Source organism: Chionomys nivalis, chromosome 19 (assembly GCF_950005125.1).
Source record: "Chionomys nivalis chromosome 19, mChiNiv1.1, whole genome shotgun sequence".
Lineage (NCBI taxonomy): Eukaryota > Metazoa > Chordata > Mammalia > Rodentia > Cricetidae > Chionomys > Chionomys nivalis.
In genome coordinates, this window is record NC_080104.1 from 53,598,702 (window position 1) to 53,624,006 (window position 25,305).

Below are 25,305 nucleotides of genomic sequence, written 5' to 3' on the forward strand. Positions count from 1 at the left end.
TCTCTAAAGACTCTGGCTTGTGTCAAGTTGACAGAAAACTAGCCAGCATGTGCCCAAAGGACAGCCCCTTCCGACGTCCCTAGGTCTATAGAACTCATGGCTGTGAACACTAGGTCAGGAGACGTTGAAGACCTGTAGAGAAGTGGACCGTTGGGGCACTCACAGCTGAGGAGCTAAATATTGCCCCTAGACGTGAGCACAAGTTGGGGTTCCTAAGGGAAGGGGCCCAGTGGCTGGAGGAGTGGCCCGGGAGCTTCCAACCTGACCCAGGAAAGCAGGAGTTCGTCCTGCAGTTATGCTCCATGTCTGGGCCCTAGGAGTCTCCATTTCTGGGGTTCCCTGGGGAAGACAGAAGCTGGGCCAGAAGGGGTGGCAGTCACTCCTCTGTCCGTGTTTGCAGGGCAGAAGGCAGGCTTCTTAGGCCAGTATGTTGAGGTGTGGCGTGTCACAGTGTTCTGTGCCCCATGGGACTGGCTAGAGAGGTTCATGCCCCCAGGGTGCTAGAGGAGTACCTTACTCTCCCAGACCCCTGGGGTTTAGCCCAGAGCTTCTCTGTGGTTTGGGGACTTGAGTTGTATCCCCGTTGCTTCTGGAGTAAAGACCTTCAGAGCCACCAGAACAGGCTTCCCATCGTTGTTCAGTATACCAGTCCTTGGAGAATTCGCCTGACCAGGGCGGGGTGGGGGTTGGGGGAGATAAGTTACCTTTGAGTCTGCTTGTCCCTCATTGCTTTGTCTCGAGAGCTTTGAGGACCGTGACCAGTGGGTGGGCTGGCCCACACTCAGGAATGTGCTCTGGCTCCTGGTGAGCAATGACATGGCCATGCGGGGGACAGTCGGGATAGGGAAGATTCCCACAGACACGAGTCTCTCCCTCTAGGCAGATATGGGAACAGGCTTACAGGAAACGGTGTTGCTGGCCCACGCTGGGCAGGGTCTCTGGATGGGAGGCCCTGTGTAGATGTAGACATTCTCTCTCTGGCCCTCATTTTTGGGTGGTACCAAGTGGAGGGTATGAAGATGCGAGAGAACCATGCTCAGTGGAAAGACGGCAGATACTGAAACTCTGAAAGTCCAGCCTGAGCGCTTCTGCCCTGTGAGCCTGTTAAGTCTGCTCAAGAGAGCAGACCTCGCTGGGGCCTCTCTCCTCCAGCTGCTCCCACTTGAACATCCTGAGGTCACGCAAAGACAGGACCCAAGCCAGACCCCAGGAGGAGGAGGCTCACCAGCACAGGCCCAGTCCTGAGTGCCACTGTACCCAGGGAGGCAGGCTAGCAGCCAGGGGGCTCTGAGCTGCAGAAGTGAGGGTACCCGGGCAGGACAGACTCACCCCTAAGAAGTCTAACGTTGCGTTTCTGGGTCACCATGTCCTAGAGTGGATGATGCAATGACACTGGGTGCCAAGCGCTACACATGTGGCCCGTCTGCTCACCCCCTTCCCCCCCTTACACGCCGATGTATGGATGAGGCTGTGCCAGGCTGTGGTAAACAGTCCTGAGTGGCTGCCCTGGTTCACTTTCAGCCCCTCCCTATGCCACGTGGGTGCCTAGATTGAGCTGATGCTTAGGTGGGACCACCTGGGGGTATGGGGCTGGGCAAAGGAGTTCCACCCTGCAGGAGACACCCTGACCCTGAGCGGGTGGGAGCCAGAGAAGGGCTGAGAGTCTCCACAAGTTCTGGGTGCCATTCTGGATGTAGCAAGTGTCATATTTCAATGGCAGTGGGATGAGGATCCCCCAGGGGCCGTGGTGCCGGCAAGAAAGGCCGCGGGTTCCACTGGCGGTGAAAGAGTTAACAGTAGCAGCTGGCCCTTCTCTTCAAGAAGAAAACTCCCTGTTGTAGATGCCTGGCCTGCCTCCAGGGCCAAGCTGTAGGAGCTAAAAACTGGAAGTTCAGACCTGTGGCCAGATCGGCCTCTGTAGCAAGTACTGGAGGAGGGTAGTGGCCTGGCCGCTGTGTCTGTCTGTCTGTCGGCTGACTGGCTTCCTGTTGATCCTCTGTAAACCTGCCTGCCCACCTATCTGTAAGCCTATTATCTTTTCTGGCCAGCTGTCGGGCCTGTGTGATAATTTATCTCTATCTCTGTACCCATTGATTTTTTTTATCTCTCTAGTTGCTTGAGTTTACCCATATAGTTTCTTTCCTGTTCATCTGCCGGTCCGTTCATTTCTCTGTCCACTGCCCTGTGTGCCCACCTGCCTCCCTCTCTCTTCCTGAACCTCTGAGCCATGGCCTGGAGTCACAGGGCCACAGTCTGCCTGGTCCTGCTAGGTCTGGGTCTGGGTCTGGCCATTGTTGTGTTGGCTGTGGCCCTCTCTCACCACCGTGCCTCTTGTGGCCCCGGGGCCTTTGCACACGCTGCTGTTGCTGCTGACTCCAAGATCTGCTCAGATATTGGACGGTGAGTAAGTGCTGGGTGTGAACTTGGTGGCCTTGAGCAGCTGACTGCTCCTGGAGACTGTGTGACTGTGGTAGGAACCCATGAGTGCCACGCTGACTGTGTGTTTGGCTTCTGACAGCAACCCCAGGGCCCTTGTGTGGAACAGTGCAGGTGCGTCCATAGGGAAGGTGGGGACTCAGGACAGTGCTGCAAAGAGAATGTGACTCTGTTGCTCAAGAAGGCCATGTAGACAGTGCTGGTTGGAAAGGTAAACTAAATGAGACCTGCTACCTTGTCCCTGCCTGTCCTGAGCAAGGCTGGCACTTTTCCGGGAGCCTAGGCAACAGGCTACAGGGTTCCACGTGGAGGTCCTGCCCTACCTGCCATACACAATGCTTCCCAGGGCCAGGCTACCTCTCCAAGTCTTTTAGAACAAGGACACATGTACACATGCACATACGCATGCTTGTGCACACATGCATGTACACACACAACACTCTCATGGACATATGCACACACATATATGTACTCATGCACACGTGTGTATACACACTCACCACACTCACGCACACATGCATGTACACACACATACATGACCAGTGCCATATCTATCAGGACCTCTCTATGGTAGACTCTGGCCTCCGTGAGTGGAGTCACTGATGACGGTTGGTGGACTAGGAGAGCATGACAGAAGCCACAGTGGGTGTTTCCTGACCTTTTTCCAGGAAACCCAGCCTATGGAAGCTCCTGCTACCCACCATGCTGCCACCGGAGCAGACTGCGGCAGGAAGCCACCTCTGGTCCCTATTGAGCCCCCTAAACCTGGGCAAGCCTCTCCTTCCTTCCAGCCATCTGGGCCTTCTTCCCACCATATTAGCCTGGTAGCCCACTGTGGGGGTCCAAGTGCTTTAAGCACCCAGGGCTGGGGCCTGCAGCAGGGAGAATGGTCGGCTCGGTCCAAAACACCAGCCTCTCATGCTTTCTTTTGCTGTTCTTGAATCCACCCACCCTTCCTTCCTTCTTCCCTTAATCCACCCGTCTAGCCCTTCTTTCCTGCCTCCCTTGCTCATAGTAGCCCCCAAGCCTGCTGACCTGGTCCTCTGAGCTCCCAGACTCTCTGTCTCCTCCTTCACGTCTCCACTGAACTTGGCAGTAGCTGGGACTAGCCTTTCAGATCAGTAGAGGCGGTCCTTTCTGCTCCACATGCTGTTCCCAGGGGAGGCAGGAGTTAAGATCAACTGCTTCTCTGTGCTGTGAGATGCACTGTCTACTTAATCCCCCTAGAATGCGAAGATGTAAATAAGGTTAAAGTGTGTTCACACGCACGCACGTACTCAGGCCCCACAGAGAACCAGCCAGACAGGCAGCCCTCTCTGAGGAAGGTCTCTGAGCAGTGCTTGGTCCGTGAGGGCCGGACTGCGGTTGGTGCTTGGAGCGTGGGGCCTGTACTCTCTTGTACCCAAAACTCTCCCTCAAGCTCTCTCTGATGAAAAGCGGATGTGGGTTCCCCTCCTGTGTTTTGTCAAACAACTCTCTCTGCTTCCTGTTCTTGTTTTAAGAGCCTAGGAGTGGGGAGGGAGCCTCCGGCCGCAACTACTTACTGTGAACAAAAGTTCAGGGACCATAGCCAGGTGAGGCCTCGGGAAGGTGCCCAGCTGCCGTGACCCCTGGCCAAGAACTTTTCATTTGATTTAGGAGGTCTGTCCAGGGGAAGAACCTGGGCAGTGTCATGGCGGGACATCTCAGTGGGCCTGGGGTTTTCCCCTGACTGTTGCTGCTGCTGCTCCCGCCAGGGTGGGAAGGCTGTGGAAGTTACGGTCTTCCTCAAGTCCCCTGCCCATCTGCTTTGACCTCAATCTGTCCAGATCTGGGCACATAATGACCTCAGCTTTATTTACCAAAATTGCAGAAGGTAGGGCTCCCTTGGGGTTCTGGGGAGCAAGTTTCTGGAGGGTTCCCATCTGGAGTGCGGCCTGTTGTTTCATGCCCACCTGGCATCTGAGGGTTGCATCCTTGGCTCAGAGGAGAGCAGTAACACAGACCAAGCTATAGCACCATGTGAGCCTCAGTTTCCCTTCTGTGACATTTATGCTGGTACCTCCCTCATAGGATGGCTGTGAGCATGCAGGTGAGTTCACCCCCCCCACACACACACACAATAGTCATGTTTCTTCAGTAGCTCTGTATAGTGTCATCTGCCTGGGTTGATCCAGACATAGCCAACATCCCAGTCCTAAGGGAAGATTAGCATGTGGCTCCTATCCGGGTCCCTCCCTTCCAGGGCCTTGGCTTTAGTTTCTACTCTTATGTCCTCCCGGCCTGAAACTTGTTCTATGACCTTCTTGGTCTCTGTATTCCTGGCCTCCTCACCGGGAAGTGACAGCCTTCTCTGACCGCTGGGGCTCATGATGACGCGTGCATGCAAATGCCCGTGTGAGCACATACACGTCTGAGTGAGCGTGTCACGGAAGTAGTGGTGACAACAGCTGCTGGTTCCTTGGGGACAAGTGCGTTCAATATGAATCATTGCCTGCTGACAAAAGCGATCACATTTCTCAGCTGTGGAGAGCCAGGCTCTGGAAACAGTTACCTGCCTCTTGCAGCTGGCTAGTTGGATTATAGTCCTACTGGAATAGGACCACTATGGTCCCAGGCTCCCGGCTCATACCTGTGGTTGGGGGTTAGAGATACATGTGGGCAAGTCATGAGCCCTTCTCTTACCTGCGACATCTAGTGTTTCTGTTTGCCCTATGTCAGATATGTGAGGGGCGGATGTCTGGCTCAGCGGCACGGCTTTACCTAACACACATGAGGCTCTGGGTTCCGTTTCTAGAATGGAAAAATAACACGTGGGGAACACCTCTAATCTGTCATGGCCTGGGGACACAATGGTAACCAAGAGGGACAGGGTCCCGCTGTTGGGGAAGGAGATACAAACAGATCTATAACTATGTTAGATGGTTGGGTATGATAACTGTTTATCTGAAGTTTCTGTTCTGTGAAAAAAAATCTCTGTCTCTCTGTCTCTGTCCTCCCCACCCCTCTCTCTCTTTTTCTCCTCTCCCCTTTCTGTGTTGATCAGGACAACCCCCTTGGCTTAGTCAGCCCCAGGATTACAGTTGTGAGCCTCACGCCTGACAGCATGGGGCGCTTCTGCTACTCTCTTTCTGCCATTTTTTAAAGATTAGCTTGTACATTAGATCTTCTCCTTCTTCTTTTTGAGATTTATTTATTATGTACACAGTGCTGTGTCTGCATGTATCGCTGAGGCCAGAAGAGGGCACCAGATCTCATTACAGATGGTTGTGAGTCACCATGTGGTTGCTGGGAATTGAATTCAGGGCCTCTAGAAGAGCAGCCAGTGCTCTTAACTCTGAGACATCTCTCCAGCCTTAGATGTATTTTTTTTTTTTAATCTTATTTCTCTCCCTTTAAAACACAGTGAGTATTTGTATTCCTAGCATAAACTCCTTCTTTTTTAAATGCTCACATTATCACAATATAACCAGTCGGTGTCCCTTTAAGACAGAAACTATATATTTTCTACTTTTTAGATTTATTTTATTTTTATGTGTATTAGTATCTTGCTGCATGTATGTCTGTGTATCACATGTGTGCCTGGTGCCTTCAGAGGATGGAGACACTGGATCCCCTGAGACTGAAACCACAGGTGGCCATGAGCCACCATACGGGTACTGGAAGTCAAACCTGGCCCCGTGCAAAAACAGCTAATGCTCTCAACTACAGAACGACCTCTTCAGCTCATAGCTAAGTTCTTTCACACGTGTGTTAGTCAGGTTTCCATTGTCATAACAAACACCTCAGATAGTCACTTGTAAAATGAAATGCATTTGGCCTGCTGTCTGGAGGTTTGCCCATTGCCTGTTGTCCCCATTGTTTTGGAGCAACACATGACGAAACTGTTCATCTCGTGGCTAAGATGAAAAATGAAGAGCCGGGGTGGGGACATCAAGGTATGTTCTCAGTCCCTAGAAGATCTCCCATGAGGCTACATATCTTGTGGTGGCTTGAATAAGAATAGCCCCCCTGGGTTCATGTGTTTGAATTGCTTAGTCACCAGTTAGTAGAACTGTTCTCTCTCTCTCTCCTCTCTCTCTCTCTCTCTCTCTCTCCTCTCTGGATCAGGATATTAAGCTCCCACCTACTGTCTGTCCCTGCATTGTGCCCACCTACTTCCTGCCATGGTGATCATGAACTAATTCTCTAAAATTGTAAGCAAGCCCCCAATTACCTGCTTCTTCTTCTTTTTTTTTTTTAAATAAGAGTTGCCTTGGTTATAGTGTCTCCTCTCATGGATAGAATAGTAATTAAGACACATCAAAAATATTACATGATCACCCAAGACTGCCAAGTTGGGAACTAAGCATTTCATACATGGGGATCTCCCCACCCCACACTCATCAGTCTTGGAGAACATTCCTGTCTACTAACTCAGGACGTCTCAAGATTAATTTGCATATTCCATTGACCAGACCTGAAGTTAAGAGCTAATCAAGGATGATGGTATGCATGAAGGAATTATGCATATATGTTTCAGTTATTTTATATCCTGGTTTGCCTAGAATTCACTAAAAAGACCAGAGAGCTTTGAATTTGTGTTATTCTCTAGCCTCTGCCTCTTGAGCACTGGAATTACAGCCGTGAGTCTCCATGCCTGGTTTGAGGATGGTGCTCTGGAAGTAAGAGCTGAAAGCTGCTGCTTCCATTCAGAGACTAGAGAAGTCATGTCTGGGAACCATGCGCTTCCTGGTAGCTCCAGTTCAAATCCACAATAGGGTTCTTCCCTAGTTGTCTCCAACACACACACACACACGCAATGCACACATCCATGCACACAGACACACGCACACACGCGTGCACACACACATGTACACATGTATGCACACAAACACATGCACATACATGCACACACGCATGCACACACACATTGCCATGGATATAGAAATCTACAAGCTCACTATTTGCTTGTCTAAATTTCAGAATTGCTTCAACAACAATATTAATGCTAACAATTAATTTGATGTTCAATGTTCTAGCAGACTAGCTGTATTAGTTATTTTTCTTTGCTGTCATGAAACACCACCGTCAATGCAATTTCAAGGAGGAAGAGTTTATCTGGGGGCTCACAGCTTCAGAGGGGTAGAAGTCCATCACACTCCTGATGCGGGGTATAGCAGCTGACAGGCAAGTGTGGTGCTGGAGCAGCATTTGAGAGCTTACATCCTGATCCACAAACTGAATCTGGCTGAATTTTTTTGAAATCTCAGAGCCTGGCCCCCAGTGACATACCCACTCCAACAAGGCCACGCCTCCTAATCCTTCCTAAATAGTTCCACCATCTGGGGACAAAGTATTCAAACATATGAACCTATGGTGGCCATTCTACCTCCTACCACACCAGATAAAGTATGTTTGTAGCTGTTGTTTTGGTCCATGATTCATAAATTATATACAACTAAACATGAAAATGTCCTTATGTGGGGCTGGAGAGGTGGTTCAGAGGTTAAGAGCACTGGCTGCTCTTCCAGAGGTCCTGAGTTCAGTTCCAAGTAACCACATGGAGGCTTCTATCTATAGCCATGAGATCTGGTGTCCTCTTCTGTCATTCAAGCATACATGTAGGAAGAACACTGCATACATAATAAATAAATAAATCTTTAAAAAAAGAAAATGTCCTTATGTAACGGAGCATCATGTGAAAGAAAAAATTTAAATGTACATTTATTTTTCTAATACAGTTATTAGTTTAATATATTATTAGCTTTTAAGGTTTTTTTCTTTCATCCTTTTCATTTTTATTTTGGAATAAGAAGTCAAAGGTACTTAAAAGGTTATATTCCTACTCTTCACCATATACGCCAAGTCACTGCAGAGGTGTGAGTCTGTATGTGCATGTCCTCTATGTAGGTGCTCATGTATTTGTGTGTGCATGTTTGTGGATGTATGTGAAGGTAGAGGCTGACATGGGGTATCTTCCTTTGTCATTCTTCACCCTATGTTTTGAGACAAAGTCTCTCAAACATCGAACACACCAACTCAGCTAGGACTTCCAAGGGCTGATTTTTTTTCCCTGAAACCAGGTTTCTCTGTGTAGCTTTGACTGTCTTGGAACTCACTCTGTAGACAAGGCTGGACTCGAACTCACAGAGATCTGCCTGCCTCTGCCTCCCGAGATCTGGGATTAAAGGCATGTGACATCTTTAATGGCCCGGTTTCAAGTACCATGCCTTATCCTGTTCTTAGTTGTTATTTGTTGGAATGGTTTTTGTTTGTTTATTTTGATGTGTTTGGGCAGGGTAGCCCTGGCTGGCCTGGTAGTCACTATGCAACCCAGTTTATCTTGAAATCATAGCGATTCTGCTCCAGCCTCTGAGCACTGGGATGATAGGCAAACGTCCCAACACTTCATTTGGGTTTTAAGTGTTTTAGATTTTATATTGATGTTGCAGGGCCCAGCTTCTTCAGTTGTGACCCCATATGGGGTGGGAAACTCAGTGTAGGGTCCCCCAAATGACAACTGTAAAAGATTTCTGAATGAATGACCAAAAATTATTTCAAAATTAAATAAATCCGAGGTATTCCTGGATCACTGGTGTTGCACACATGCAGCCCTGGTTCTGAACATGCAGCATGCATACTTTGTATTGTGTGCACCAGCTTGCCATAAAGCACAGGTGAATGCTGCCAGAACCACCTCAGCAGCCTACATTCTGGCTGTTGTGTGCTGCGAGTTGCCGTGTTTTACTATACGTGCTATGTCTTCTGCTCTTGTAGAAACATAATGCTTTTAAAGGTGTTTACTATTTTTTTATTGGCATTCCTCAGTATATAGGAGCCAAGTTAGAGTGTATTATATTGTGTGAAAATGCTTGATTTTAAAAGTTATTGTTCCAATTGCTGGCTTGAATTTCCAAAAGAAATTGTTAAATACAGTTTGTCTTGTGATTATGAGAGAATTTTCAAAATTTTCTGAGAATTCCCTAGATATACTTGGACCATCTTATTCTACATATTTATGCAAATGTCTTTCTTAGTATTGATGATGATAAAGCCAAGGTGTCAATCAACCGAAAAATGCTGAAGATGTTCTCTCTCTAGCAGCATTAATTATTAATTTGAGGTTTAGCTCATTATGCAAAAATAAATAAGCATATCCATGTCATTAATATGCAGGTTTGTTTTTTATTTTTAATAAGTGGAAAACACAGGTGTGGTGACACATGCCTGTCTTTCCAGCACGTTGGAGGTAGAGGCAGGGGGATCAGAAGCCATCTTTGTTGCATATCCAGTCTGATGTCAGCCTAAACTGTATGAGACGCTGTCTCAAAAGATTAAAGAAAAAAAGCAATTGAATGGGTACTAAAAAATTGTTTTAAAATATCTTCAGTACGCCGGGCAGTGGTGGCGCACGCCTTTAATCCCAGCACTCGGGAGGCAGAGGCAGGCGGATCTCTGTGAGTTCGAGATCAGCCTGGTCTACAGAGCTAGTTCCAGGACAGGCTCCAAAGCCACAGAGAAACCCTGTCTCGAAAAACCAAAAAAAAAAAAAAAAAAAATCTTCAGTACTTACACCAGTGAATATTTTATTTATATACCTAGAGTCATACAAAAAAGTCTCACTCAAAAAAGGTGACCCCATTCTTAAAGAATACGTTTAAGAAGCCTTAGTGTAGTTCAACACAAGTGAAAAAAAAAAATTCAGGCCTGGTGGCATAGGCCTATATTCCCACCTGAGGGAGACTGAGGCAAGGGGGTTACAAGTTCAAGTCTTGCCTAGGTTACCTAAAATACACACATGCACACATACACACACACACACACACATTGTCAATAGCAAAAACTTTGTGTCTGTGGCTACGAGCAGTTTTAAACTGATACATTTTAGTGACTCTTCAATACACGGCTTCATTTGTTTTTTTATCCACAACTTTGTTCTTTATTTTGCTTTTGTTGTTGTTTATTATTGTTGCTTTTTAGACAGGCTCTCATTGTGTGTCCCTGACTGTCCTGAACTTATTACAGAGACCAGATTAACCTAGAACTCAAAGCTCCGTCTACCTCCCCCTCCCAAGTGCGGGTATTAAAAGTGTGCACCACACAGCACACCTGGCCTCAGTTCTGTCTCTGAAGTGTTAGTGTCTCTCTGTTTTTTCTCCTGTCATCGCACAACTCCAGGGTCCCAGGATTTCTACCTTCCTGTATCTTTTATATCTATTAATTTACTTCTTGCACATTCTCTTTTTCTCTACCCTGTTTGGGGTGTGTGTGTGTGTGTGTGTGTGTGTGTGAACATGTGTGCAATATGTGTATGAAAGTGTGTGTGTGTGTGTGTGTATGAAAGTATATAGGCGTGTATGGGTGTGTCTGTTCTATTGCTGTGAAGAGACACCATGACCAAGGCAACTCTTACAAAAGAAAACATTTAATTGGGGGTTTGCTTACAGTTTCAGAGGGTTAGTCCATTGTTATCATGGCAGGGAAGATGGAGGCAGGAGTGCTAGGCATGGACAGAGATGGGAAGAGCCTGGACCTCAAAGCCTATCCCCAGTGACACTTCTTCCAACAAGGCCACATCTCCTAATCCTTCTAATCCTTTCAGACAATTCTACTTCCTGGTAACTAACCATTCAAATGAGCCTATGGGAGCCATTCTTGTTCAAACCACCACAGTAAATACGAATGTGTGTTTGTGTATGTTTAAATGTGTGTGTAAGTGTGTGAGGGTATATATGTGTATACATTCATGTGTGTGTGTGTTGGCACATGTACCATAGTGAACTTGTGGAGGTCAGAGAGTAGTTGGGATGCTACAGGGGATGATGGCAGCAGAATCGTTTGAAAACCGAGAACAACCTTATATATGGTACAGGGAAGTGTAAATGCCTTCCTGCTTCGCAATCTATTGGGTATGAGGATGGACTAAGGAGTAGCTGGATTTGAGGGAGCAGTGTGTTTTCTCATCTAACTTGGGGTTTGGGGCCAGAAGATACACCATCAACCTGTCACTGTTTCCGAGTAATCACTAGTCATATGAGCCCAGGAAGAGATGGGGTAGGGACGCCAGATCACTGATTCTGTGTCTTGTCACCTAGAGCCATCCTCCAGCAACAGGGCTCACCCACGGACGCCGCCATCGCTGCCTTGATCTGTACTGGTGTCGTTAACCCTCAGAGCATGGGTCTGGGCGGAGGGGTCATATTCACCATCTACAATGCGACAACAGGTGGGCCCTTGTGTGATTCCCCCTGGGGAGACAGACTTATCTTTAATCACGGGGCACTCATTCCTCGGGCTTTCTTGCATGCTTCTTACTTGGTACTCTTGGTACTCTTTGCCCTGGCTTTGCCTCTGTTGTGTGGAGCTGTTGTGGTAGGTAGCATTTTAAGGGTTAACACAGAGATGGAAACCAAGACCTAGAACAGGTTGGAGCCATCTCTCACTCGCCTCAACTCCAGGGAAGGTGGAAGTCATCAATGCTCGGGAGACAGTGCCAGCCAGCCATGTCCAGGGCCTGCTAGACCAGTGCAAAAAGGCCCAGCCACTGGGCACAGGTAAGGTCTTTGGAAGAGTTCTTTAGACAACCTCACTGACACCAATATGGGTCTGTCCAGAACACTCCCCTGCCAAGGGTCTTTATGACTCAGGTCGTGATACTCTGACATTGGGGATGGCCTCTGGACATGAGGAGACTGTGGACTCCCTGATCTCCTGTGGTGGCTTAGAGGTCTTCTTTTGAGGGAGACTCTGAAGAAAGGGGTATTCTGAGGGGAAGACCAATCTTGGGATGCTCAATGGGTCTGGGCTGGTGAGACAGGGATCCTGGGTCCAGTTCACTTGAAGGCAGAGTAGGCTCCAGTGGGTAGCCTGGTACCTGGGGGTGGTATTCTTACGTGGACTTTATATAGAAGGCAGCGGGGAGCCACAAGCCGTCTATGCTGAGAATGGTGTGGTCAGGCATGGGCTTCAGAAGCTGGGCGAGCAAGTTGGGGTGAAAGGGTTGTGCCAGGCTGAGGTCGGATGCATATTGCGCAGGGGCCCAGTGGATTGGGGTTCCTGGGGAGCTCCGTGGCTATGCTGAGGCCCACCGCCGACACGGCCGCCTGCCTTGGGCTCAACTTTTCCAGCCCACCATCGCTCTGCTCCGAGAGGGTTTCCATGTGCCCTCTGTCCTCAGCCAGTACCTCAGCCACAACTTCCTGCGGCCCTTCCTGTATTCGTCATCCCTGAGGTGAGTGGGCACTGTAGCGCAGCTCTCAAATCCACATCCTGCCTGAGCACAGCCACCAGACAGCTCTGTCTCGTCATTCCTCAGCCAGACGGCCGAACCTGAGGTGCCAAGGCCCTAATAGCCAGGGTACCCAAGGCTTTCCTCAGATCAGAACCGAACTCAGGCTAAGGGCGGCTCATCCCTTCTGCTCTGCCTTCCTTCTGCTTCTCTTTGGGAGCAGCAGACAGTCTACAGTTCACCCCTCTGCCAGCTCAGTGATAGGTCCTCCCAGTAGGTGACGAAGTGACTCTGGGTGACACAGATAGACCAGAAAGGTTGCAGGGCCGGGAGTGACGGTGGTGATCGAGCCCCAGCTGTTTCCAGAGAACCAATCCCTAGTGATTCTGTGCTGGGCCCGCCGCTGTTCCCCCAGAAGAATCCTGAAGATTTCTCTAGAGCCCAGAGGAATGTGAGTGTCTTCTGGGATCTGGCATCAGTCTGAGGTTGCCTCCCCCCCTCCCCCCCAGACAGCTCTTCTTCAATGGGACTGAAACCCTGAGATCTCAGGACCCATTTCCGTGGCCTGCCCTGGCGAACACCCTGGAGACAGTGGCCATGGAGGGTGCGGAGGCCTTATACACAGGGAGGCTGGGCCGCGTGCTGGTGGAGGACATTGCCAAGGAAGGTTAGCCACGTGCCATGCTGACGCCGCATCACCCAGCCCAGCTAGGGAAAGAGCCACGTTCTGGGCATTGGGGTGGAAGTCCCACCTTTCCCCAGGTTCCTCAGGACTACTGGGTGCTGTTGGGGTTTGGGAGAGGCCAGGTGCCCATCTAGTCCAGCCCAACCATGGCTAGTCTTTGGGGGTCTCTGTGGTCAAGAACCTCAAGCGGCAGGGCTTTCGGCACGTCTGTAGCAGGCTTGGGCGGCAGAGTTGGCCATCTTTCTCTTCCTATCTCCCACTTGCCTTCCTCTGGTCTCTACCCATCTGCCCTATACCACTGCCATGTCCTGGTCCCCTTTGGGACTGTACTACTTGCAGGCAAGAGCAACTCCTTTTGGTGTCCCTGAGACACTTGCAGGCAAGAGCAGTTCCTTTGGGTGTCCCTGGGAAGCGTCGCAGCTTTTTTGCCCTTTGGCAATCTCCATCTGCACCTGGAGCTCACCGTCTCTCTCCAGGAAGCCTGCTGACAGTTCAGGATTTGGCTGCCTTCCAGCCTGAAGTGGTGGCCCCCTTAGAGATGGCCCTGGGAAACTACACCCTGTACTCACCACCACCGCCTGCAGGGGGCGCTATTCTTAACTTCATTCTCAATGTGCTGCAAGGTAAGCCCTTCATCAGGTCTCCTCTCTGTCCCCCCCCCCCCCCCCCCCCCCCGGCTCTGCCCTGCAGGGAGCCTGAGCTCCCGGTTCACCCCTGACTTTGGTGAACACATTAGCTTTCTATCACTGTAACATCAGGCTGGACGCGGCTGCTTGTTAAGAAGTTTAGCGCTGGGAGTTGAGCTCAATAGTAGAGTGCTTACCAAGCTTGGCCCCCATCAGATGAGCCCTCTTGTAGGAACTACTAGAGTCACATGCGGGCCACTTCCCAACAGCAAACTCCCCGTGACCTAAAGTCTTCTCAGGTCTTCCTTCTTAACGGTTCAGCCACCTCCCAATGCAGACACTATGGGGATCAAGGTTCCAATCCCAGTGGACCCTCAGGGACACCCACGACACACTCCCATCATAGCGTATGGCCCTTGTCTTTTTTGACATACACTAGATTCACAGAAGCATGCTATCCATGCCTGTGGGCAGTGGTCGGGATGGTGAGTTTTACAGTTGGTCTCTGTCTCAGGAACTGGCCCAGATTGTGCAGAAGGAAATGGCATCCTTTCTCTTAGGGCGTGTATGACTCAGTCTCAGGGCACAGGAGCAGAAGGCCCTAGCGAGCTACATGTCAGGTGTGTATGCTCCAGGCTGACACGCAGCTCAGGGAACCACAGCCTGCAGGGCCTGCCTGAGGCCTCACATTTCCAGATGCCAGAAATCACACAGCAGGTTATACACAGGCCAGGCTCTGTCTGGAGTCTCCGGGGAGAATATGTCGGCTCTCCTCACCTTTACTGCATCACCCTAGGCTCTGCACCCAACAGTTCAGGTGGGTACAAAGCCTTCGACATGCCCCCATGTTTCCCTATGGCTACACTTGTGATTAAAAGTTTAATTATAAATTAGGGACGGTAAGACATAGCCTTTCACCTACAGGAAGCCCTACGTGACTTTCTCTTTGGTCTATACAAATCACCATCATTGCCACCGCTGGTTAGCTTTCCGTTACTATACCAAATATCTGGGATTAAAACCCACTTATAAAGAGAAACGGTTTCTTTTGTCTCACAGGTTTGTAATTTCTGCCTGTGTTTGGTTGGCTCCATCGCTTCTGGGCCTGCAGCGGGGCAGTATGTTATGGCAGGGATGGGTGGTAGAGCAAGAACTCCATCTCAAGGCTGCTGGGAAATGAAAGACAGGGAAGGAGAGAACACAAGCCCCATCTGAGCACATGACCTAACTAACCATCCTCCCAGGCCCCGCCTTTTAAAGTGTCCACCACTCCCCAGCAGTGTCAAGCTCAGAACCAAGCCTAGACGTTGTGCACTAACAGAGGTCACCTGGGCATAAGTCCTTCAATACGGTGACAGCTGGTTTCACCGTAGAGAGGGTTACTAAGGTCTGAGAGCTCCGTGGTAGAGCTCATGTCTACCATGTCCTATCTCGGTGCTAGGGCAGGTATTTTTTTTTTTTTAAAGACTTTATTTATTTATTGTGTACACATACATGCCAGAAGAGGGCACCAAATCTCATTATAGATGGTTGTGAGCCACCATGTGGTTGCTGGGAATCGAACTCAGGACCCTTGGAAGAGCAGGCAATGCTCTCAACCTCTGAGCCATCTCTCCAGCCCCCTAGGGCAGGTATTAATAAGGGATTAATGACCAGGCAGCAGATACAGTGTGGCTACATTAGACAATGGAATGAGTCACGTTCTTGGTGTGATGGAGCAGGATGGCTCAAGATTTAATCATGCTACACAGAATGGCACTTAAAATGGACGAATTGTTTATTCTGGAACTTTCCATGTAATATTTGCAAGCTATGATTGACTGCAGGTAGCTGAGATTGTAGAAAGTCAGATCACACACACGAGGGGGACATCTCTTCTCCTCTATGTGTCTGACTTATAAAGGTGAGTGTGGGGGCTGGAGAGATGGCTCAGAGGTTAAGAGCACTGACTGCTCTTCCAGAGGTCCTGAGTTCAATTCCCAGCAACCATATGGTGGCTCACAGCCATCTAAAATGGGATCTGATGCCCTCTTCTGGCATGCAGGCATACATGCAGACAAAGTACTCATACCTAAAAAGTACATTTAAAAATGTGTGCTGGGCAGTGGTGGTTCACACCTTTAATCCCAGCACTTGGAAGGCAGAGGCAGGCAGATCTCTGTGAGTTTGAGGCCAGCCTCGTCTTACAGAGTGAGTTACAGAACAGGTTCCAAAGCTACGGGTTTCCAAAGAGAAACCCTGTCTCGAAAAACAAAAAAAGCAAAAAACAAAAAAATGATGTACGTGGCCTGGTGCAGTGGCCCATGCCTTTAGTTCATGTACTCAGGAGGCAGAGGTAGTTAGAACCCTGAATTTAAGGCTAGCCTGGTCAACAGAGAGTTTTAGGACAGCCAGGGCTACACAGAGAAACCCTATCTCCCGGGGAGCGGGGGAGACACACTTGATCCTCAGATTTAGGGCTAACCTACTAATCTACACAATCCAGGGTAAATATTGCCTCTCAAAATCCTTAACATATTTTGCCATATAATGTGATAGTAATTCTTGTGTTATATAAATCAATATTCATGGATCCTGAGAGGTAAAGAAATGAGTAAATATTTTGGGGGGCCAACATTCACCTCACTTCACAAGGTAACCCCCTTGTACCCCTTCTACCTCCCCAGGGTTCAACTTCTCTGCAGAGACGGTAGCCCGGCCTGAAGGAAAAGTGAACATGTACCATCACCTTGTAGAGACACTCAAGTTTGCAATAGGGCAGAGGTGGCGGCTCTGGGACTCTTACAATCGCCAAGGGATACAGGTAAGACTCCCTGGGACCGATGGTGTCCTCTCCCAACCCTTTCCTAGAATACAGCATGGAGGGAGGGGCAGCATTGGCACGGGGAGGGTGGAGGAATTTCTTTGTAGTTCTGGGCAGGGATATCCTGGCAGCAGTCCCCAGGGCTGCAAGGGACTCTGACGTGGTAGCTATAGTGGGTAGGATCTGGCTTTAGCATGGGCTCAAGTACCTTCTACAACAGACTGGAGAAAGGGTCCTCCCAGGGGGAACGAGTTCTCCCTACGTTCTGCTTTGAGGACCCTGCCTGGCTCCTCATTGATTTGCTATCTGACTGGTCACTCCAGAACACCTCCCAGAACCTTCTCGGGGAGGCTCTAGCCCAGAACATCCGCCAGAAGATCGACGGCCGCGGTGACCACCAGCTCAGCCACTACAACCTGATCGGGGTCAGGGGCAACAGGATGGGCACCTCTCATGTGTCGGTGTTGGGAGAGGACGGCAGTGCTGTGGCAGCTACCAGCACCATCAACACACCGTGTGTGGGACCTAGGGAGGGGCGGGGGCAGACAGGGCTCAGGGGCAGGTGGGTAGATCCCTCCCCCGTTGCTTTTGACTCCAAAGTCTCCTTTGACCCTGTTTGGTCTACACCCTCTGACCTCTCCTTGTTAGTCCCTAAGCAGGCAACACCTCTCTTTTGTTTTTCCGACTGTCAAAAAAGATCTGGCACAGGGACGTCCTTGCCGAGAAAAGCTATTATTTGCTGGCCCTGAGCCCGGTCCTGCCTGGGTTGGGCCTTACACAAAAAGGAGCCCTGATGGGAGCCAAGGGGATCTTCGAGGTCCCTGAGTGGTTCTGGGCTCCAGTGGGCTGGAAGCACTTTTGTAAGGGATCCTCAGAGGTTGCAGCCCTGTGTTGCTGGGAGCCAAGGCCCCAAGTTCAGACCCCACCTTACCCGTCCGCAGCTTTGGAGCCATGGTGTACTCACCTCGGACAGGCATCCTCCTTAACAACGAGCTCCTGGATTTGTGCTGGAGGCACGAACCAGGCTCCACTGCCACCCCTCCACCTGGTAAGAGAGAAAGAAGGGTGGGTGGGCCATTAGCCCCCGGGCGAGTTACCCCCATCACTGAGTACTGTTAACTTAGCAACGTATGAAGGAGGGGTGGGTGGTACCCCTAGAGGATGTGGGTGATGCTTGCTGGTCCCAGTTCCAGGTGAACGCCCACCATCTTACATGGTACCCTCCATCTTGGTCAACAAGGCACAAGGATCCAAGCTGGTGATTGGTGGGGCTGGCGGGGAACTCATCATGTCTGCTGTGGTCCAGGTAATTCTGAGAGTTCCTGGCTAGAATGTTGCCTCTCTGGCGAACTCCCTGGGGTGGGGATGGGAGTGTGGCAGTGGGATAGCCAGTGCCCCTCCCCTGTGTCCTCTTATTTCTTCCAGACCATCATGAATAAGCTGTGGCTTGGCTTTGACCTGACAGAAGCCATTGCAGCCCCCATTCTACATGTCAACAGCAAGGGCCATGTGGAGTATGAACCCAAGTTCAACGAGGTGAGGCTGAGGTCCCACTGGCCTCCTGAAACCCATGTTGTTCTTCCCTGTAAAGAATTCGGTAACTTCCTGTGCCAGGGAGACACACTCCACCTCCAGGGCCATGAAGAGTTGAGAAGTTTAACGGGAAGACAGTAGGTCTGTCCCATGGCATCCAAGTCAGAGAGTAGGCTGTTGCCTGAGCATCTCCTGGGCTGAGGACTTCAAAATCTTGTTCTGTGTATGCCGTTTCCAGGAAACTAGCTTTTCTGACTGTGGTCAGTTAGCCGCTCCTTCCTGGCGCCTTCTTCCCTCATGTGGTGAAACTCAGAGTCAAGAGTTTATTCGCAAAACAGCTTAGTTTTCCCGTGGGATTTTGTTCTGGAGTGTGGGAGGTCTTTCTGCCCTTACGTCCAAACATGTGATTTCCCCACTAAGCCCCTGGAGCATGACTAGTGGCTGAAATCTCTTTACTCTCTGGCTACCACCTTCCTCCCCAGAAACTTAGCTTTCTGGGAGTTTTCTGAAGCTCATTGGATGCACTGGGTGGAGCACATATAAAGATTAGCAGCTTTGGGGCTGGAGACTGGCTCAGTGGTTAGGAGCACTTGCTTGGTGGTTCTCAGCATCCATATGGCAGCTCACGACCACTCTGTGAATGCTGTAAGAGATCCAACACCGTCTTCTAACCTCCACAGGCTCCTGCATGTGTGTGTGTGTGTGTGTGCGCACACACACACACACATACACACGGAGGGGGAGAGTAGAAAATAAAAAAAATAAATCTTTAAAACTACCAGTAGCTTTCTGAGGCCACAAACTGTGTTCAGGATCATTTCAACTATCTGTGGTTCAGGGTTCTCGAAGTTCTATGCCTTGGTCCCAAGGCCGTCTTCCAGGGCCCCTTACAATTCTAAAACCCATTAGACTGGGAGGCCATTGGTGAAAAGGGGCATCAACAGGTGCCTGTTGACTCGTGGATTTTTCAGTTTTCTGGTGGTATAAAGGCCGTCTATGCAGGGCTGGGGTTGAGGCTCAGTGATAAGGTATACACAAGCCCCCAGCACTACAAAAAAACAAAAGAAAGAGAAAGAAAAGTTATATGCATTCAGTAGAAACCATTTAATGTCCATTATACATTAGTGGTGATTACTCATATAACCATTCTATGTTATATAACTTTAGGACAAAATTAAAAAAAACTACATGTAAGATGTTCAACACATTATAAAAAAATAATCTTTGTCTCAGATGACATCATAGGCTAAAGTAAGTGTTCTGCACACTTAAGACAGGCTATGATGTTTGATAGATTAGACGTACTTAATTTTTAAAAAGATTTATGTGCATGAGTGTTTTGCCTGCTTGTCTGTATGTGCACCATGTTCACGGCTGGTGTTCATGGATGTCTGGAAGGGCACTGCAGTCCCTGGAATGGGAATTGTAGCACGGGCCCCCGTACAGGGGCTGAGAACCAAACCTGGGTCCTCTGCAAAAGCAACATGTGCTCCTTAAGTGCTGAGTCATCTGTCTGGTCAGGTTAGATATGTTAAATATATAAATGCATTTTTGACTTGTAATATTTTCAAATTATGGTGGATTTATTGGGGCACATCACCCCATTATAAGTTGAGCAACATCTGTAGTTTGAGAACTTGTTCAGATCCTGAGGTTCAGGGCATAGCCCCTTGGACTTAGATTCTTGGCATTTTAGCATCTGCGCAGGGTTTTCCCAGGGACCTGAGACGTTCTCTCAGGCCACCGGTCCAAGGAATTAATGTCTAGACGATGCAAGAGCCAAGACACGTTCTTTTAAATTTGTACTGTTGAGCATTGGCCATTGACTCTTAACTGAAGATCCATTGTCAGCGATTATCAATTCTCAAGACTTGGCACTCTGAGATTCTTGGAGCATTCAGAAAATGACACAAGGTCTGGGAGCTGGGATAATGAAATCCAGTGCCTTGTGAAGCCAAGCTTGCCAGTACCCTTGAGTGTTCAAATATCAGTTACGCAGATGCAGGGCTTTCCCTGGTGAACCCCATCAATCCTGGCTTAGAGACCTCAAGTCTCCAAGGACCCTCATAAGCAAAAGCCACCACCAAGGCAAGGAAGGGTTGGAGTTTGGCCACTAAATTCTGAGAAACAGAGCCTCCGAGGACTGAAAGTGTAACTCTGGCTTTAGCGCTGAGGTCCTCAGCCTCTAATGTCAAGGTCATTGGGCAATTCATAGAGTAAACACGGAAAAATTAAGAACCCTAAGGGTGTGGCTACAGATCTCACCTTGCCAGTGGCTCAAGTCACATAATGTCACCTGGGAGGTAAATGATTAAAAGGACTTCAGAGATACTGTTACACCTGGACATCTGTAGAGTATTGGGTCAGTATGAACAAAATTCTTGGCCCATTAATCTGAAACAGCAAATGGAGACGTGGAGCTGAAGAAATATAGTTTTTAGGATTTTTGCTCTCTTATAACATGATAAACGGCAGTAGTGGGGGTTCATACCCCAAGGATATAAAGTCCTTAACATCTTAGAAATCAGAACTGCAGGGTGAGGCCCTTCTTTAGTTTCTACCTCCAAATTCACAGATTTAGTATCTTACACCTGAGAATTAGGGCCCCATGTCCTGAGTGTCCCCCACTCCTTCCTCCAGGGTTTAGTTTTCTTGGATACAAACAAGTTTGTTTGCTTTAAAGACAGAATTTGGCTCAGGCCAGCCTCAGACTTGCTATGTAGCCGAGGCTGATGTCAAATTGACAACCCCCTGCCCCTGCACCCTAAGTGCTAGATGGCAGGTAGGTATGTACCACCATACCTGGCTTGATATAGGAGTGAGTGTGCCTTTATGTTTATCTATACATTCACACACACACAGACACACACACACACACACACACATGGAATGCTTCATGAATTTACAAGTCATTCTGAGTAAGGGCCATGTTAATCTTTCTGTATTGTTCCAGATTTAGTCTCTGTCTGCTGAAGCCAGCACAGTGCAGTGCATGGATACCCTGGACAAACAGGATCAGCAGCCTTGGGTCCTCCTAGACACCCCCTTATTAGCCATAAAGTTATAGGTACCCCAAGGAGCTTGACTGTTGCATATCTGAATCTCTTAGGTCCTGAGTTCTAATCTCTGTGCTGCTATGGTCCTATTTGGTTTGGCAGTACTCAGGTTGGTGGGCCGGGGTACCTAATATCTAGTACTTTGTCCTCTTCAGGGTCCCAGGGCATCCATGGACTCCAAAGTGTGTTGCTTTGAAACGATTCAAAATTGTGGCCCCTTAACTCAAGTCTTCTAAAACGACCTTCTCCAGAGAAGCCCTGAGAACACCTCGGACTTGTCCTCTGGGTCCACAGTGAATTAGACCCACGAACAGAATGAACTTTGTTCTTGATGGGTTGTTGCTCTGAGCTGCCCCATCCTTGCTTGGTCGCTGTAGCCTCTCACATCCCTCTGGGATCTTCAAGCTGTAAATTCCATGCTCTAGGACCGGTTCCTGCCCACAGTCTTTCCCTAGCCAGGGTCCTCAGGCTCCCTTCCCCCAAGCCCCACCTTTTCAGGTCTGTTTTTTCTATTTATTTGTCTGGCCACTCCCTTGTGTAATGGGGCACTTGAGCTGCCCTCTCCCTCTCCATGAACGCTTCTCTCTCTTTTTCAGGAGGTGAAGAAGGGGCTGCAGGACCGGGGCCAGAGCCAGAGCCCACGACTCTTTTTCCTGAACTCTGTCCAGGCTGTGTCCCAGGAAGGACCCTGTGTCTATGCGGCATCTGACCAGAGGAAGGCTGGAAAGGCTTCGGGATACTAAGACAGCTTTGCCCAGAGGTGGGATCCGACCCTAGATGAGTCCTGGGTTGCAGATGGATGAGGCTATAGGTCTAAGTGCTCCAGGACCTGGAGCCTTTGCTACGAGATCAACCTGGGCCGGAAGAGGACAGGGAACAGCTCCATAGATGAATGACTGAGAGGGAAGGACTGACTTGTCCGTGGTCCCTTCCCAACACCTCTGGTGACCCTGCTCTGGATCTTCTAGCCTCCCTTGGCATCATGCCCATATTCCAACTGGTGTGCCTACCAGTCCAGGATTAAAGAGGAGCCATACTATGGGCTGATTTGGTGGTTCTCAGCAGTTAAGGGACCCCCCAGACAGTGCCCAGTGACATACAATACACCTCACAGTCCTGCGGTCCTTCATGGCTCCATTCACCATCGAAGCTCGGGAATGGGGCTGTGAACGGAGGGCGTCCACCTCTGCCCCACTCAAGCAAGCTACAGTGTGCCTGGGGGCTTCACAGTGTGTCTGCCTCCCATTTTGCCTGCCAGTGAGAAGGCAGGAGTGTGGCTTGTAGTACTTGCCCTCAACTCTTGTGAGGCCCTAATCACCTCCAGGAGAAGGTCGGATGAAGCAAAACTTGAGAACCCTTGCTCAGGTCTTAACATTGCATGTTCCCGAGACTAGGGCTCATTCTTGGTAGTACCAACATGTGAGATGAGGTAACCCTTTCTTGCTTAGAGCTGTCCCTACATGGCACAGCCGTGGCACAATAGCATCCCTCATATTCCCTCAGACACAGCAGCACAACTCTCTGGACAGGGTTATACATCCCTGGTCGAGCAGTGCTGCTTCGGGTAGGTGGGAAACTCTGCAGGCTCTCCAGTCGGGTGCCCGCTGTAGAGGTCTCCCTAGAGGGACCTAAGCATCTTGCATCACACTCCTGGGAGCATCAGGCATTTCTGGGTCACCCCCAAGTGTCTGCAGGAGTTGCTTTAGTAAATCCAGAGTGCCACAACAACCTGCCTGACTTACGCATGCATCTTAAAGAAATTCATCACTCTGCTTCAACAGTTAAAAAGCTCTTTTTGAAAAAACAAAACTCTTTTTGCTAGGACCTAGGTTTTAATTCCCAGCACCCACATGGTGGTTCATCACCATCTGTAATTCCAGTTCCAGGGGATCTGATGATCATTTCTGACCTCCACAAGCACCAACGATACATGCAGGCAGAACACTCACACATAAAATTAAGTGAATAAATCTAAGTTTAAAAACTAAAAGCAAAATTAATGACTCAACTCTGAAAACCAGGCAGTCTGAGATAAAGGTGCCGGCAGGTTCGGTGTTTGCAGAGGGTTCATTTCCTCTCAGATAGTCTGTCATATGGTGGAAGGAGTTAGGTGACTTGCTCGGGTTTCTTCAAAGACGATAGAATCACTCCTCATGATCGGTAGAAGATTGGTTCTAGGACCTCCCCAAAGAAGACGCAAGTCTGTGGATGCTCACATCCTTTATATAAAACGAAGCCCTGTTTGCATTAGCTGCTTGTAGAGTCAAGAGCTGGAAGCTCATGGAAGGTTCGGTGAGATCCGGGTGGGATCTTTTGGTGTTCCTGATTACAATCAGATTTTCTTCATCTTCACTGTGACATTGTGGTAAGGTATGGACTCCCGTCCCTTGTGTTGAGACCATAAATTTCTCTGCTCCCTCCTGACTACAGCTTCTCTCTGGGCATGCACTTCTGTGCTTAGCTACAGGATCATTTCTGATTTTATGACTGCATGCTTCAAGCTTCTTCATCTTGCCCCTCCATGTGTATGTCTATCTCCTGCTATATCTGTGATGATGGAAGTTACAAAATAATCCAACACTGGCTCAGAATTAAATATAATAAAGGGTTATTTATTTAGGGGTAGACTCATAGATCACAGTCCTCTGGACAAACAGGGAAGAGGAACCGAATCCAGCAGCTGAAAGAGAGAGCAAGCACACTATTTACGTCAGCATTTATAGTATAAGAGGCCAAGCCTAAGTCGGCTGGTATCTTAAAGGCTATTGGCTGAAGGAGTTCCTACAGCACCTCCCCCTTTTGTTTACACAAGAGAGTTCTAAGCCTAATACAAAACTATATACAATAAGAACAAATATCAAGTATGAAAATTAGAATTACAACCAGCATAAACAATGGTGCGTGTAAGTCTAAGATACCACTGCTTGCTTAATTTCCTTTAGATCATTCATACCTATAGGTATCTACTTACATTCTTTGCTCCTTTTTGGCATTTAGAACTTGATGATTTTTCAGAGGTGTTTACAGGGTAAACCCTGGGTAAGCCATCTCTGACTCTGACACATACTGGTGTTGTTAAACCCTGTCCTTTTACCTTCCCTCCTGCCCATCAGCTCTAATAATTTCCTCAGTTGTTTCAAATCTCTTTACCATTGTCTTTTGTAAAGCCTGAATCTCTTGGCTTGTATATACGTCTAGTGATTTCACTGAGGCACCTAGCCTCTGCTCCTCATTCTGCACATGTGATTCCAAGGTCTAAAGTTTTTCCTTTTAAGATAACACCTCATCCTTGGACATTATTTGGATAGCGTGCAGATTGCCTTCCTGGAGAGATACTCTATCTGCTAACCTATCACAAGTTTTTTTTTTAATTTATTTATTTATTATGTATACAATATTCTGTCAGTGTGTATGTCTGCAGGCCAGAAGAGGGCACCAGACCTCATTACAGATGGTTGTGAGCCACCATATGGTTGCTGGGAATTGAACTCAGGACCTTTGGAAGAGCAGGCAATGCTCTTAACCACTGAGCCATCTCTCCAGCCCCACAAGTTTTTTTTTAACAGATTTTAATTGTCAAATTCAACAGTATGAATTTGTTCAGATAATTTCTCAGTACCCTTTGACATGGATTGAATTTTGTCCATCAAATTAATGTTATCCTTTTCAATGGCATTAATTTTTTTCAGCTAACTTTTGTTTTTTGATGGTATTAATCCTGTCAGCTAGCTGTTCATTGTTAGTCTGTAAAGACTGTGTCATTTCTAAAAGTGCCTGATTCTTGGCTCTGTTATCAAACCATTTTCTTAAGGATATAATATGAAAAAGAAAACTAAGTCCCAATATCTAATAGATGGATGCATCAGAAAAACCATATAAGCCTTGCAGAACACCATCCATAGTATAAGCAAAAAGATTATTAAATTCCTGGATATATATATATATATATATATATATATATATATATATATATATAT

General features: G+C 48.5%; 1 protein-coding gene and 1 non-coding gene across 2 annotated transcripts; one reads left to right on the forward strand and one right to left on the reverse strand.

Annotated features, from left to right (window-relative positions):
• The first annotated feature begins 1,930 nt into the window (after positions 1-1,930).
• On the forward strand, positions 1,931-24,260 carry Ggt5 (gamma-glutamyltransferase 5). Its single transcript, XM_057751119.1, has 12 exons — positions 1,931-2,400; positions 11,493-11,623; positions 11,856-11,951; positions 12,433-12,628; positions 13,135-13,292; positions 13,787-13,933; positions 16,603-16,739; positions 17,063-17,253; positions 17,681-17,787; positions 17,927-18,045; positions 18,165-18,275; positions 21,925-24,260. The coding sequence occupies exons 1-12, from the start codon at positions 2,228-2,230 to the stop codon at positions 22,069-22,071; spliced, it is 1,713 nt and encodes a 570-aa protein (XP_057607102.1). The 5' UTR covers positions 1,931-2,227; the 3' UTR covers positions 22,072-24,260.
• Positions 21,151-21,252, reverse strand: LOC130862476 (U6 spliceosomal RNA). Its single transcript, XR_009055649.1, has one exon. It is a non-coding gene; the product is annotated as a U6 spliceosomal RNA (small nuclear RNA).
• Positions 24,261-25,305: the final 1,045 nt, after the last annotated feature.

Bases quoted from the DNA above. Each gene is read 5' to 3' on its own strand.
- Ggt5 (XM_057751119.1), top strand. From the start codon at position 2,228: ATGGCCTGGAGTCACAGGGCCACAGTCTGCCTGGTCCTGCTAGGTCTG. The intron at 11,624-11,855 runs GTGGGCCCTTGT...CCTCAACTCCAG, and splicing joins CATCTACAATGCGACAACAG to GGAAGGTGGAAGTCATCAAT. The intron at 17,788-17,926 runs GTAAGAGAGAAA...TGCTGGTCCCAG, and splicing joins CACTGCCACCCCTCCACCTG to TTCCAGGTGAACGCCCACCA.